Source organism: Hippocampus zosterae, chromosome 17 (assembly GCF_025434085.1).
Source record: "Hippocampus zosterae strain Florida chromosome 17, ASM2543408v3, whole genome shotgun sequence".
Lineage (NCBI taxonomy): Eukaryota > Metazoa > Chordata > Actinopteri > Syngnathiformes > Syngnathidae > Hippocampus > Hippocampus zosterae.
In genome coordinates, this window is record NC_067467.1 from 10,073,213 (window position 1) to 10,089,425 (window position 16,213).

At 43.9% G+C, this 16,213-nt stretch overlaps 2 protein-coding genes across 3 annotated transcripts; both read right to left on the bottom strand.

Annotated features, from left to right (window-relative positions):
- Positions 1–2,091: 2,091 nt before the first annotated feature.
- On the bottom strand, positions 2,092–9,779 carry nucb1 (nucleobindin 1). Of its 2 annotated transcripts, none has more exons than XM_052048729.1 (11): positions 9,612–9,779; positions 9,307–9,547; positions 9,047–9,150; positions 8,295–8,480; positions 8,130–8,220; positions 7,976–8,034; positions 7,041–7,133; positions 6,864–6,953; positions 6,563–6,733; positions 6,379–6,490; positions 2,092–4,039 (listed from the first exon to the last, which is right to left on the bottom strand). In XM_052048729.1, exons 1-11 carry the CDS (start codon positions 9,726–9,728, stop codon positions 3,948–3,950), a joined length of 1,356 nt encoding a protein of 451 aa, XP_051904689.1. In that variant the 5' UTR covers positions 9,729–9,779; the 3' UTR covers positions 2,092–3,947. The 2 variants fall into 2 exon arrangements, with proteins under 2 accessions (XP_051904689.1, XP_051904688.1); XM_052048728.1 differs by having other exon boundaries at positions 2,092–4,042.
- Positions 9,780–10,626: 847 nt separating this feature from the next.
- On the bottom strand, positions 10,627–14,245 carry ccndx (cyclin Dx). Its single transcript, XM_052048748.1, has 4 exons — positions 13,964–14,245; positions 13,060–13,275; positions 12,124–12,426; positions 10,627–11,148 (listed from the first exon to the last, which is right to left on the bottom strand). Exons 1-4 carry the CDS (start codon positions 14,222–14,224, stop codon positions 11,011–11,013), a joined length of 918 nt encoding a protein of 305 aa, XP_051904708.1. The 5' UTR covers positions 14,225–14,245; the 3' UTR covers positions 10,627–11,010.
- Positions 14,246–16,213: the final 1,968 nt, after the last annotated feature.

Consider the following 16,213-nt stretch of genomic DNA (forward strand, 5'->3'; position numbering starts at 1 on the left):
GATACTTCATCTGCCAATTTAACCAAATGCAGGGCCATATTATGTACAACTCACTCAATTATTAAAATAACAATAAATAATCCTTTATACTTTAGCCCTCTTTTTTAAACATATTTACATTTGAATGAAATGCGCTTTATGAATTGAAATATCTTATCACTGTTACCTATCACAGTACTGAAATGAATGTATAACATATACAACAAAAGTATATAGTCTTATTTTGAGGCCTGCGCTCAACACTTTCCGCCCATCAACTTGACGTTTCCGTGCACCTGACCGCTTCCTGTCACGTCCCTGCACGCATCTCCATCACCTGTGAAATGACATCATCCAGTCCCGCTTCTGCTTCTTTTCAACACGTTCAGGTACAAAACGAGTCGGGTGCACTTCTACGGCACCATTAAAATGTTGTACTTAATGATTTTATTTTAATTTGTCAACAAATTTGTGTTAAAAAATACTTTAATAAACGTGTGCATTCATCGTTTATTTCAAAGTTAGCCGTCATACAGTAAGAGCAGAGCGAAGGCGGGGCTTTTGCTCCATGAGAAAGAGATGGTTTACTGTTTTCGCAAAACCTTTCCAACTACAGCACTTGGTGTTAAAAGACAAGGATACACGTTTTTACGTTTGAAGATCGCTGACTAAAACAAAATGCAGTATTAATGATGGAGTGAAAGAAATGTCAATTGAATCTAAAAAAGTGTATTTGAAAAAACGCAGTTAGCAAGTGGTAAGATGTTGAATACTGTATATGATTTAATATATAATGCCATAGTAACATCTGTAAAATGAGTGTAACAGTGGAAAATATGGTAGAGTATTACTGACAGTGATATAAGTTGTATTGATCGATTTTAACACACCCAATATGATGTTATTATGCTGGTGAACTATGAGACTTAATAGGTCTACTGCACATTGAAAACTTGCAGACATTTAAAGACAAAAAAGAAATGTAAATATGCTCAGAATAATATAGTCACATATTCTAGTCTCAGAAAATGTTTAATATTTCTAAAAATTAAAAAAAGAAACATTGATCAATTTTGATCCATCAGGAAAAAATACAAATATTGTTTTTGAATAGTTTAAGACAGGGGTGTCCAAACTTTTTGCCAAGGGGGCCAGATTTTATGTGGTAAAATGTCGGGGGGCCGACCTTGGCTGACATTCTTTACATTGAACAACAATATTGTTCAACAAATTTTAGTAAGCACATTTCCATTTTTATTTTAATTTCAACAATCTTAAGAATTTCTTTTGGTTCATCTGAAACAGGAATTTGAAATATGACATATCAGTCAATATAAACACGGAGTGATGTCTTGTTAACTCGTGAGTGATGCCCTCTAGTGTCTAAATGCTATTACTCATTTAGTGAATGCTATTACTCATTTAGCCACTAGAGGGAAGCAGTACTCTATGAAACATCACTCACCAGTCTACGAGACCTCAGTCAATGCAACACGTGTTCCATTGCGCCCAACCTGCGGGCCAGACGGCACTGATTTTATGACAGGGGCCGAGGGCCGGATGAAACTCGACCGCGGGCCGGATTTGGCCCGCGGGCCGGACTTTGGACATGCCTGGTTTAAGACATGCCACATCCTTGCCCGGGGACATTGGAATTTCATTAAACATTTTCAATGAACACCCACCTCAGACATCCCAGTGACATCTTCATTAGACGGACAGGAGGCAGGCACCGTACACGAGGATTGTCTAGTGTGAAACATCTCTGCAAAAGTGAGGTTCCGCAGGAAGACGTGACAGAACCGGATGATGAGCCCCCATCCTGAAAGTCAGTACTAATTTTTGAAAAAGATGCCGGGGGTGGAAAGATGTTCCAAGGTAATTCAACCAGCAGTGATGTTACTCATTTAAACAAAGTGCTTCACATCTCTTTTGCACAGAATTCAATTGACTCATTGGGAAGAACTGTGCAACGTTCCATCCAACACAGATGTGAAGCAGCCATTTAAAAAAAGGAATCCTTGAATATTTTTCAAATGGATCAAATCCAAACCAAAACACTCAAATTCAGTTTAAAGAAAAAAGATTCAATAAAAGCAAGTATTTCAGCAGTTTGGAGATAAATTAAGAATTTATTTAAAATTACAGCAACCCAGAATGAAACGGAACATTTTTCATTTTATCACAACAAAAGAACACTTAACTTCTGTTCAATTCTTCACGTTGTAGGGGTTGCACAACTTTAAGTCGACACTCTAACGTGATGAAAGTCACATCGACTAGTCGCAGATGATACCATTAATATTTTCTCAACACAGTAGTATTAAAAAAAAAAACCAGGAGGAGGGAATACCTTGCAATAATCAATCGTCATTAATAAAATGGGTGGGACGTCGGCATGAAGCCATTTCCAGCCAGAGGGAAAAAAAAATCTTATTTGGTGTGCTTGCCGCTGGGAGTCGGGAAACACAACGTGACCAAACACGGACACCTGTTCTAGTGCACAGCAGGGGCCTCTGTATGGTGGCCATTTGCATATAATTACAGCGCACTTGGTGTGAACTGGAATCACTGCCCACCCTCCTTCCAATTTATTAGTATGGGCTAAAACGTGGTTCCAAATTTCAAGACGCCTTTTTCATTTTTACTTGATTTCCCGAACATAACAAAGCTGAGCATTGAGAAATGCAGCATGTCCCAAAAGTCACTGTTGACTTTGTTTTTCTCCATTTAGCTTCATGTATCATCCGGATAGACGTGAAGCCAACAGTATTTGACATCAGAGCTTTTGCAGTTGCACAGTGCATCTCTGTAAAATTGCCATCTGGCAACAAGTGTGAGGCGCTTTATGGGCGTCATTATCCACCAAAGCGTAGTAATCTCTCAAATATCGCAGGTGTTTAGTCATATAAAGTAAGCAAATGATTTTAAGTAGCAACCAAGAATTGACTGTATTTCTTTATACATTTGAAAATTTCATGCCTACACTTCATCACCAAGTATCAAAGCAGTACAATGTGAGATGCAGGTACAGTATTATTTTTCTCCACTTGGGGCCGCAATCTGAGAAAGGACTAATGGAAAGAATTTCCTGACGATAGTTTCAGAGTTCCTAGTTTTCAATGACCATGTCAGTTGAGGCTACCTGCAGGTGTGCTAAGAATGCGTTTCTGATTATTGACTTTTAATATCATTTGTTGAGTGTTCATATTTTGCTTGTGAATGCGTTTAAATGTTGTCAATGTATGCTCCTTTAGTAATTTTGATAAGCTACTTTTGTTCTCTTTGCTGTGCCTTTGAATGTCTTTCCGCTTTTCTGTTTGGTGTCGTGCTTTTGGTTGTGTGAAGCACACTTGAGTTTTATGTATGAAATGGGCTATATAAATACAATTTGCCTTGACTTGCCTAATAAAGCAATTGAAAGAGCACCAGTGACTGTTTTCCCATCTTTCATCTGGCTAAACCACCTACTCAGGATTACGATTCATTCCAACGAGCTATAGTAGGATATTCAATTAGCCAACAAGGCACTGAACACCATCAAAACACCAGGCCTGCTACAACTGTCTGTAATGATGAAACAAGCCAAACTCTCAGAGTTAGCGTTAGACTTTTCCTCCCATTGTACTATTTAGAGTCTTCAAGCAGAAGATATTCCAAATGCGGTGGAGCAGTGTTGACGGCCATAGCGCATCACAAACAGGCGCTGGAATGCTCCGATGTCAATTAAGCTGGCCATGGGCAAAGGAATGATGGGCTTACAAAAACAAATGCATAAATCTAGTGATAGTTAATGGCTCTGCCTCCTCCTCAAGCCAAAAATTCATATTTCGCGACTAGTCGATGATGCGCTCGAAATGTCATTGTGGAGTAGTCAAGTCGACTAGTCTGTACAACCCCTAATGTCTATCAGTGCACATAAAAGAAGTGTGTATGTGTGTGTGTCTGTGTGTGCGTGCGTGCGCTGGTCAGGTGTGCGTGGGCAGGTTCTGCGGCGGTTCGGCGGGAAGATTATTCTGCACAAGGGCATCTTCAACGTTTTCCACGACAGCAACTTTTCCTGCTGAGGCAAAAGGAGATTTACTCAACAACCTGAGTGGGACATTAATACAAAATTCCGAAGCACCCCCACCCCTTTTAGTAAACAATGTCAATAGCAATAATGGTGAAAGGGGTAAAACTCTCGCTACTGCAAGACCTCTCTCAACAGAAAAGTCCAAAAGCTGCTTTCACACAGTGTGTCAAAGTTTGCCTGAAGGCAATTCGGCAATTTCTGCGGCTTTGGAAAAAGTTCATCATTGGGTGCTTGCTGGACTGAACTCTCATAACATGGACTTCTCACACAACAATTGGATTTTTGCTCAATAACTACTGCGTATTATATATTTTAATATTTTGTCTTATTTTTGTTTAGTATCTACGTACAGTATTTTTTTATACATGATTTCTGTTAAGGGTGGTGCTACAATGGAATTTCAGTGTTTTTATTATTTAATTTATTATCTTTGTCTTTTTTGTTGTTTTATTTATTTTGTATTATTTTAGTTTTTGAAAAGGGAATTTTTGACGATTATTTTAACCTGCGTCATGACTTACTTTATGTGCTATTTTTATTTCTTTTAATATTTATATTAAAATGCCTCTGGATTGGCAGACCGGGGTGGTAGTCCCTCTTTTTAAAAAGGGGGACCGGAGGGTGTGTTCCAACTACAGAAGGATCACACTCCTCAGCCTCCCTGGTAAGGTCTATTCAGGGGTGCTGGAGAGGAGGGTCCGTCAGGAAGTCGAGCCTCAGATTGAGGAGGAGCAGTGTGGTTTTCGTCCCGGCCGTGGAACAGTGGACCAGCTCTACACCTTTAGCAGGGTTCTCGAGGGTATGTGGGAATTCGCCCAACCAGTCTACATGTGTTTTGTGGACTTGGAGAAGGCGTTTGACCGTGTCCCTCGGGGAGTTCTGTGGGAGGTGCTTCGTGGGTATGGGGTACCGAACCCCCTGATACGGGCTGTTCGGTCACTATACCACCGATGTCAGAGTTTGGTTCGCATTGCCGGCAGTAAGTCGGAATCGTTTCCAGTGAGGGTAGGACTCCGCCAAGGCTGACCTTTGTCACCGATTCTGTTCATAACCTTTATGGACAGAATCTCTAGGCGCAGCCGAAGCGTTGAGGGGGTCCGTTTTGGGGGCCTCAGTATTGCATCCCTGCTTTTTGCAGATGATGTGGTGCTGTTGGCTCCTTCAAACGGGGCTCTCCAACTCTCACTGGAGCGTTTCGCAGCTGAGTGTGAAGCGGTTGGGATGAAAATCAGCACCTCCAAATCTGAAACCATGGTCCTCAGTCGGAAAAGGGTGGAGTGCCCCCTCCGGGTCGGGGGGGAGATCTTGCCCCAAGTGGAGGAGTTTAAGTATCTTGGGGTCTTGTTCACGAGTGAGGGCAGGAGGGAGCGAGAGATCGACAGGCGGATCGGTGCAGCGTCTGCTGTGATGCGGACGTTGTATCGGTCTGTCGTGGTGAAGAAGGAGCTGAGCCAAAAGGCGAAGCTCTCAATTTACCGGTCGATCTACGTTCCAACCCTCATCTATGGTCGCGAGCTATGGGTCATGACCGAAAGAACGAGATCCCGGATACAAGCGGCCGAAATGAGTTTTCTCCGCAGGGTGTCCGGGCTCTCCCTTAGAGATAAGGTGAGAAGCTCGGTCATCCGGGAGGGCTCCGAGTCGAGCCGCTTCTCCTCCACATCGAGAGGAGCCAGATGAGGTGGCTTGGGCATCTGATTCGGATGCCTCCTGAGCGCCTCCCTGGTGAGGTGTTCCGGGCATGTCCCACCGGGAGGAGACCCCGAGGAAGACCCAGGACACGCTGGAGAGACTATGTCACCCAGCTGGCCTGGGAACGCCTCAGGATCCCCCGGGGAGAGCTGGAAGAAGTAGCTAGGGAGAGGGAAGTCTGGGCTTCCCTGCTAAAGCTGTTGCCCCCGCGACCCGGCCCCGGATAAGCGGTAGAAGATGGATGGATGTATATTTATATTTGTAATATATTTATTTTATATTGCCTTAATTGATGTAATTATTTTTGAAAAGGGAATTCTGACTATATAGCCATTCCAATATCTTATTTTTAAATCACGTATCATGTATTCAATTACCCGTTATGCATCATTAATTTGGTATTCATCATTTATTTCCATTCTATTTCTTTTACTATAATTTTATTTTCTGTATTTCATTCCTATATTTATGTATATTTATCTATTTAGTTTTCTATTTTTAATATGATGTTGTATTTATTGACTTGAACGATTATTTGAGGCATTGTTTTGTTTTTGTTTTTTTTCTAACTTGGGGAACCATGACCTCTTCATGCTTTGATTGCCTTCATGATTGTAGTGTAGCCTATCCACCTTTATCTTCATGTTGTGGAGGCCGGAACTGAAGTTCCCCTTGAGGGCCGGCCGGCGGCTGTCCTTCAGCTGCTGCCTGGTCCTTCTGCCTTTGCGACATCTCCAGCACGGCCTAGAATGACATTCTTGTCAAGATAGTGATGATTTCACAAAAGGCTGGAGGACGTTATGCCAGCAAAGGTACCTGCTGGTATTCCCTCCTCTGGGCCTCCAAAGCTTTTCCTCGCTCCTTCAGCAGCTCCTGCTCCTGCCGTAGCGTGTCCTCCTTCCTCTTCAGCTCCTCTTCCTTGTCACGGAGCTCCGCCTCAAAGCGCTGCAGTTCCTCCTCGGTATAGGCTGGCTTGGCGTCCAGAGTCTGGCGACCCCAAAAAGGGAGACATTGACACACAAAGGTTAAAGCCAAAAGGTAAGCAGCGCTGCAGTGTTAGCATAAATTAGCTGGCATTAACTGATGATAATGTTCGGCTACATTGTCTCAAACGTACCTCCCATTCTTTGGGAGTGTTGAACTCCTTCCTCTCTGTGGACTTGAGAAATTCGTCCAGGCTGACCAGTCGATCTTTGTTGGTGTCCACCTTGAGGGAATGCAACAGCGGAGGGATGACAGAAGGAAATGTGGCGACATTTGAAAGCCCGCCCACATGACGGCAGACAAGGCTCACGTTCTTCATGACGTGCTCCCTCATCCTCAGCCGCTCCTCCTCCATCTCCATCATGTCGTCCTCCTCGTTCTTGGGGTCGTACACTTTCTCCAGCTGGGAGAACACGTCATTGCGTTGCTTAAAGCATCACTGAATTTTTGTCACGATTTTGAATAGTGTTTGATGAGTTCTATAACTCGGTGGTGGCCTCGGCCATCCATTATGGCATTGTCTGCTGGTCATGCAGCATCTCGGCCCGGGACAGAAAGAGACTGGAGCGATTGGTCAGGAAGGCCAGTTCTGTCCTGGGTTGCTCCCTTGACACTCTGGAGGAGGTGGGCAACAGAAGGATGCTAACTAAGCTAAAAGCTATGATGGCCAGTCCCTCCCACCCCCTCCAGCCCGCCTTGACAGCACTTGGTAGCTCCTTCAGCCAGAGACTGTTACACCCGCGCTGCAAGAAGGAGAGATACCGACGCTCGTTCCTACCGACTGCTGTCAGGCTGATGAATAAAAAATAACAATCATAATAATAATAATTTTTATCCATTTGTGTTCATATTGTATTTAATTGAAAGATGTTTGTTGTTTTTTTTTCTCTTCTTTCTTCTTTCTACATACATTCTTGCTGCTGGAGGCTGTAAATTTCCCCATTGTGGGATGAATAAAGGATATCTTGTCTTGTCTTGTCTTGAATCAACAATGATTCGATTTAAAGCAAATCATTGTTGTGAGGAAAACACATGTCAATTCCCTATTTGTTCACAAATTCTTTTTTTAAAACAAATAATGTGTGAATAAGTCACATACTTTTCTCAGCGCATTTGGGGGTCAAGTCGGGGCGAACCATTTTTTTCTGCCTTTGCTGGTGTGTGAAGACATTACGTGACATTGGGACACGGTTATGAAATATCAGACTTTTCTGGCTTCTGTGTGAAAGTTACAGACTGCTGTACCTCTTTGGTAAAAAGCGCCTCCAGCTCCTGCTCATCCAGAACACCGTCCTCGTTGGTGTCTAGCCAAGTCAAGAGACAAAAAAAAAAAAAAAAAAAAAACAGACACAGTAAAGTCAGAGATAGGCAAACACAAACAGAGGTCTGTCTCACTTACCGTGCAGCTTGAAGAAGGTCTTGGGGTTGAACTCTTTGGGGTCCAGTCTGTCGGTCTCTTCCCAAACTTCCCTAAGCTGAGCCACACTGCCCTGATGAACAGGAAGCAGAGAGATGAAGCACCTTCGGTTTGAAAAGGAACAAATGGATGAAGCGATACGCCTACAGGAGCGTTGACTTTGGGGTGCTCTCGGTGTTTGTTCTTCAGCTCCTGCATGCGCTGCTCTTCCTTCTCCCGCTTCTCCTGGTCCAGACCCTTCAGGTACTCGCGCCTTTCGTGCTCTTTCAACATCTCATAGCGCTTGAACTCCTCATGCCGCTCAGCGTCGTAGTTTTCCAGGTCTTTGGTGGCCTAGAGACACGAGGAAAGTAGAAAAATCATAATTATGTTCTTGCAGGATTTAAAAACAAACAAACAAACAAACACACAATTAGAAAATATTCCACAAGATACACAAGCTAAGTGTATCACACTGCTATTTCCTGTATGGTAGGGTCACGAGAGACAACAAATTGTCACTCTCACCTGTTAACACAAAAGAAAAAAAAAATACTTCAAACGAGTTATCCACTCAATTAAACTTGCAAGCATATTAATTCAACTACCAGCTTCCGACTCGCTCATCAAATCACAAGCTTAACAGCAGCAGTGCTAGATTTGTCACAGACACTGAGCAGGAGAAGATCAATAAAACAGGAATATGCATGTCTCCTACGGATTCTTTACCTCACATAAGTTTTGCCAAACTAGGACAAGTGGTATATTTATGGCTTAAACTATAAATATAGGTATTGGCAATGAATCACTTTAGGGGAGTATCAATCATTTGCTAAAATTGACCATTTGCAGTCGGACTTGGTGCTGGAGTCCCCTGTACATGCGTTGAGAGACTCTGTTGTAGGCTTCGCGACTCTCACCGTGGAAATAAGCAGCTCCAGGTCTTTGGCCTCAAAGGCATTCTGGTTGTTCGGGTCCAGATGTTCAAACTGCTTGAGCAGGGAGGCGTGGTCCATCTGCAGGCCTGAAAAGCAGTCATTTTAATTCAGCGTCTCATGCACTCTAACATATATAGAAACATAGATTGTTCTTTTACATCACTAAGGTATCTAACATTTTTCATTCAACTTTAAATTAATTAGTATATTTTTTGTAGTTCCTCTGGCATGCTTGGACTCACTTTGAGTGTTGGTGCTGTCTAGCTTGGCCTTGAGCAGCATCCGGAGCCGCGACACCTCCTGCCGCTTCAGTTCGTCCAGACGCGTCCTAACGTTGTGGCTGACAAGATCCAGCTCTTTGCTAAGGCGGCCATTTTTTATGTCCTCCGTGTTTGCCGTCTGCAGTTTCTCCCGGAAGTGAGGGTCTGTCTCCAGGACCTCAATCACCTCTCGGAGGTATCGGTCGTAGTACAGACCCGTGTCCTGATAAATAAAGGGTGTCAAATGAGGAATAAATCATTGATGAGAAAAAATATATATATAATACCATGCTCTCCACTTGTTCTTCATCTTTGACTTCCTGGTGGACCTCTTTGCGGTCGATGGGCACTGATGACACAGAGATGGCGAGAAGCAGCAGCACCCAGGCACCTTCCACCCTCATCCTACAGCTTATTTAGAGTTACATTAAAGGTCTTTTTTAGTACTTTTAAATGACAAACAATATCCCGACTATTGACTGGTAGAATACACGCGTGCACGAAATGTTTTTTTGTTTTGTTTTTTTTCTCCCAAGATGGTGCCCGAGTAAGCAGCCTTCGAAAGGTCGCTGGTGATCATATTATAAACCAAACTCACATACGTCATGCTCATAACTAATCAGTAAGATCTTAAACATTTTACTGTAGTATAATGAAAGGCATCGGAAATGTTGGATTTCACCAGTGGAGTACGACGCAACGACGTTTATTTATTTCCCCCGCTCGAATAAGAACACCATAGACCAAATAATGATGGAGCACAAGTATTAGTGTCTACATGTAAAGCACTATCTATGTTAAGAAGAAAGCGGATGAAGTGAATATGCAGCATTTTAATTTTTTTACGAATTGACGCGACGAACTAGCCAGCTAGCTGTACTGAATCAAACGAAGAGCTTCATACGCAGCTCTACCTGCACATATTTATGTGTCGATAGCTCATAACAACAACACAAAATCGTGAGTGTATAAGATTATGGTGTAAGATTTTTCTTACCGAAAGGTAGCCTGCTGGCTAAACTCCAGGAAGCAAAATTCAATGACCAGTTGAAATGAAACCACCGATGAAATGACGTCATGAACATGCGGAGCCGAGATTGTGTGGTGCATTCAATGAGCAACGGAAATAGAACATTTTGCGCCAAGTGTTTTTACAGAGCAACTCTGATTGTTTTTTATTGATTTCAAACTAAAGTACATTGAAGTTAATTTTATATACTTTCCTTCAAAGAATAAATATTCAACATTATATTCCAATGATTTAACCATAGACGATGCAAGGGGAGTTTAAATGGTTTTAATTGTTTCCAAAAATAGATTTCTTCATTTAAGTAGTTTGTTCAGTACAGTAAAAACAACTTATAAGTATGGCATGTTGAATAAATTAACATTAAAGGTAAACAATTGCACAAGATAAATAAATAAATGGTATAAATATGAAAAGAAGAACAAACATACATAACGGGCTACAATAAAATTAATAGAAATAGATATAATATGGCACAAGGAACACATTTTTTAAAATGTCTGGCAAATAAATAATGGAAAAAATAAATTAACAGCACAACTAGCTCTTCCCTTCAGTATATAAAGATATGCTTTGTGGAGGTCATAATTTATATCAGTTTGACTGATGACGACAACATTTGATTGGTCTGCACTTGCAATTTGGCCGCTGGAAGGGCTTTAAAAATCGATTTCTCTCATGTCGGTGGGTGTGCCGGCTCTTTCGTCTTCGAGCTCGTCGCCTTTGTCTGCCGGCCCGCTGTTGAGGCGCTGTCGGAGGGTGCGCTCGATCATATCACTGTAGTACTGCAGCACCACCTGACATCCAAACACACAAAGTCCATTAAAACAGCGGTACTTAAGCTGAGGTTGGAGAACTTTAACTTGAGGCTCGGAAAAAAATGGTATGCAGTAATGCTGTTTGCATTTCATTTTACTTTGTTGGTGGCTGTATCTACACAGATTAGTTTGGAAGGGGCACCCTACCCTCTCATATTCACAAACAAACAAAAAAATGCTGTATACTGTATTTATGCTCTGGCCAAAGACCTGTCTAATATAAGAGTAGTGCTTTGTGTTAAGGAATTATTCCGCTAGAAGTAGTAGTAGAACATTGTTGATGAATTTCATCTTGCTATGAGAACTATTGACACTAGTCTCTGTCCTGAACATTTGCTTGTACTTAAAACAAAGAGTGTAGGGTGAAGTTGGGGCCCTAATTCCCCTTGAGTGATTAACAGCCCCCTGGCCGTCTTCTTTTGCGTCCCCCACATCGTAAAAGTCCCTGAAGGCTGTCAAGTGCCTTCGAAGAGTAAACCTAATCTCAAGATTTGTGAACCAGCAGATATGGTCTGCACTTTGTCAAAATGCCAAGATCGAACTTTGTTTGACTTTCTTTGTTTCAGATTTTTACATAAGGGGAAGGACTGCCCACCCCTAATTAACATAATTAACATACTATGCCTATATGTACGTGTGACTGAAGTTGCTCGGGGCTTCCTGATGAAATCTGAGACTCACAGGAGCCCGAATCGATTCGTGTTGCGTTGTGATAAACTGAAGAAAAGACTACGTGGTGTTGGGTCTTCTTCCACCTTATAGAGAGATAAAAGAACCTGTAACCAAGGAAGGGCCAAGAGCAAATTGGCAGCTCCCATTCCTCAACACTTTGGTACCACTTTGTTGCATCTCGGCGCCAAGGAAAGACTTTGAAGTGAGATAAGAAGGGCATCTATCTATCCATCTAAGATTGGAAAGACTCGTGAGCCATTCACAGGCCTGTGGGCCACTCACCAGGTCAGCCTGGCACAGCTCGGCCAGCGTCAAGCTGAGCAGGTGGAGCCGAGAGCGCCCCCTGTCTCCCAGGCCCCGCATAGCGCAGTTGAGAGAAGCGGCAGCAACCAGGGAGGGCGGCGCCCCGAGGAAGCGCGAGTCGCACGCGCACATGGCTGCCAGCGTGTCGCTGTGTCGCCTCAAGGTGGCGCTGTCCTGCACGCTTCTCTCCTCAAGCGAGGCCAGGAAGTGCGGCAAGAAGTCCTGGGGCGTCACGGCCGCCGTGTCCCAGCGCAGGGTGGCCAGGACTACCCGCTCCATTTCCTGTTGGGGGGCATAACAATTCGGTATTGGGGTTCTTTTATGTTGTATTTATTTTATATTTGAAACAGACCACTGTTTAAATTGTGAATCAAATGTCTACGTTGCAAATAGTGCAGCAATAATCGCCTGAAATTCAAACACCTTATAGGCCCGGTTGGTATGAATAAAATATTTTATTGGCTGAATAAGCACAAAAGATTTGATTTCTGATGAGCAATAAGTGGCAAATTCGAGTAACAAGTGGCAATTAATTCCAATCAAATCAATACAATTAAATTTTATTAAATGTATTTTCTGTATTATATTAATTTTAGGGCGGCCTGGTGGTTGACTGGTTAGCACATCTGCCTCACAGTGCAGAGGTGCAGGGTTCAATTCTGACTCCGTGGAGCTTGCATGTTCTCCCCGTGCCTGCATGGGTTTTCTCTGGGTACTCCGGTTTCCTCCCACATTCCAAAAAAATCCATGGCAGGTTAATGGAGCACTCACTCCTGGAGTCAATATTGTATTGTGCTAATTATTATCGTTCAAAGTGAATTAATATGTCCACGTTTTTGTGGATGCAAGCCTCCCGTTAAGGGAAGGGCAAAGAGAGGAAAAGTGAAGTGCATCATGGGTAATGAAGTGTCTCACCCGAAGATTGGCGGGCAGGAAGTTGTACTCGGCGGCGGCGCAGAGAGCATCCGAGGTGATGTTGTCACACTCGCTCAGTTTTGAGGCAATGAGCACGCAGGCTGCCGCCAGGCAATACGGCGAGGCGGGCGTGGATAACGTCACCGACAGGAACCTGTCCATCAGGGAAACGGATAGAGGGAACACGGCCTCGTCGCAGCCGCAATCGTAGCACACCTGACCGCCGAGAAAAATGTGTCAGACGAGGGCACATGATGATGTGAGAAGACAGTGGGGTGGACTCGAGGTAACTTTAGAGAGTGGGGGTGATAACACATACGGACACCTCCTGACACCTGGATTTTTGCCTGTTTAACTGCAGCTTCTCCTCTGTCCTCCCCACCATAGGTGTGGAAATAGGACATGCAACTTGTCCCTCACATTGCCACACTTCATGATATCTGGATTATTGCCTGTATTATTGCTGACCCGCCCACCCATCCATGAAGAGGGGATGTGAGGCACCTTTAATGTGTCACAAAAGCAGACGATTAGGTCATAGAGCCACGAGTGTAATAAACAATAAGCAAGGAAGCATGGAAGAAATTAATCCGTACCAGTTCCCTCTGCACCAAAGCATTTGAGCGATCTATTTTTTTAAGAAAACAGGTTTACTCAAATCTATCGAACTAACCTCACTTGTTATTGCCTCCCAGACTCTCGGTCTTGAGGTGACAGAATGCAGCATGGCTACCGCGTGTAAAGAAAGAGCCGGTTAATAAAGTGTAAAAATAACAGACGATGTGTTGTGGTGGGACCAATAGTGTGAATTTGTGAAAAAAATAGATCATAATTGGCCCGACGAGACCAACAGTGATGTATCCGAGATGTAAACGAGGTGACGTTATCCGATGTCTCCATATACCTCCAGTGTCCACTTGGCCAGCTCCTCGCGTCTTTCGGGCTCCTGCTGAATTAGAGTAACGTAGAGCTGCGTGGGCGCGTATCGTTCCTCCACGTGAAGCAGCCTCTGGATCACACGCCTCCCCGACACAGATGGGTCCCAGGCGGCTCGCAGTGGAACCCCGAGGCCTCTCGACTCCGATGCTCTCTTGGTGCTCTGACTTTGGTAGTCCTCTTCTGTTTCCTCGCACCACAATGACACACCTCTGTCATCCGTCTGCATGATGGTGAACAAAAAAAAAGCGCCGGCTAATAAAGTCCGAGTGAAGCGGATGGGGAAATCTTGGCTTCCTTTTATACACGCAAGTAAGAAAGAGAGCCTAAAAGAGGGCGGCACCCCTGGCCAGTGACATAAACTGTGAAGAAGACAATCACATCAACAGGTGGGCCCATGAGTTCTGGGGCAGCCAGGAGGGGGGCCGGGGCGGAGCGCAACCGGCGGCGCAGACAAGAGGAGGAGTGGCGGGGCGACAGATTGGGATCGATGGTGAAAAGGGAGAAGAAAAAGGTCATCTCCACACTCTGACAATGGGAATGGATGACAATAACAGCTTGGTATTTGTTTACAACACCACCGTGGACCAGGGAGGGTTCAAGGGGGGTACCCAAATGACATTTTGCTTGTCTTAACCTTTACAACTTGGAATATTACACATTTACGTTTTAACACGGGCCGTTCCATTAGATGAGACGAGGTCATGCTAATGTTTAACGCTGAAAGCGTACTCAACTCAGCTCCATTAAAAGAGCACTTTAAAAAACAGCCAAAGCTGTCACCACGTTACATAAAACATACAAAGAGCATAAAAAACAACCCAAACCCACTACCACCACCACCACCACCTCCAACAATGACTACTACTACTACTAATACTACAACTACTCATAATAATAATGGGGGCGGCATAATGATCGAATGGTTTGCACGTCCATCTCACAGTGCAGAAGTGGTTTGATTCTAGCTCCGGCCTTCCTGTGTGGAGTTGGCATTGTCCTCCCAGTGCCAGCGTGGGTTTGCGCAGATACAGTTCTCCTGTTTCTTCCCACATTACAAAAACATGCATGACAGGTTAATGAAACACTCTAAATTGTCTCTAGGTGTGAATGTGAGTGTGAATGGTTGTTTGTCGATGTGTGCCCTGCGACTGGCTGGCTACTGCTTGAAGACAGGTGGGATTGGCCCCACCACACCCGCGATCCTCGTGAGGATAAGCAAACTCCACACAGGAAGGCCAGGAGTTGGAATCGAACCTTGCACCTCTGCACTGCGAGTCCGACGTGCTAACCAGTTGTCCACCGTGCCGCCTATATAGATTATATTAATATTATATTTACACATATATCCAGTAAACGCATTTCTAAATGTATGAGTGTTGCGGCATCGCCACAAATAGCTTGTTGCACTACATGGCTATTTAAATTTCAAATTGAATGGTAAACATTCCAATTTCATTGTTGAATTAAAGATTACTTACTTAAGTGCAAGTTGTGAAAATGAAACAAGATTTAGCAAAAAAAGCTAATACTGTTTATAAACAGTATTCATACGTCTCATTAGGTCTCAATGTGCTTTCATAAAAGTCCTGCGGGGACATTTAAAGAGACATTTCCATCAAATTGGCCTCATTGTCAAAGCAGCGTACCTCCGACGCCCCCAAGACCCCCTTCCATATGCCCCCTTCCCTGACGGAGGCTTGTGGCAATCTGCTGCTGTTTAAAGAGCCGTGATGGAGGTATGTGCAACAGACAGTGGAGCCTCGGGTCAATGAGCCGTATTGTCTCCCTTTACAAATCAGTGTTAGACACCAGGCCCTGGCCTTCTGCCTCGCACGCTCTCAGCGTATGGACAGGCACTCGTCGCACGTTCCCTCGAGACCCCCTGGGGTGCTCGCACAATAGCGGCTCGCATTTTGTATTTGACACACTGGCTACAGGTGGCATTCAGCAGCCATGCACGGGCTCACCTTTCAAACGGGACGTGCCCGACTTGATTGGAGATGGCCATCAATAATTCAGTCATCCTCGTCAAGAATTCACCAATCCGCAAGGCCGCCGCCACTTTGACTGGAATCATGCTCAAGTTTGCACAAACAACAACACAAGAGAAATGGACATTCTCGATTTTAGTCACGTTTTAAACCTGTGCTTTGGATATGATCAATTTTTGCCAAAACCTCCATCCTGGTGAAAATATATGCCTTTGTAGGGGTCC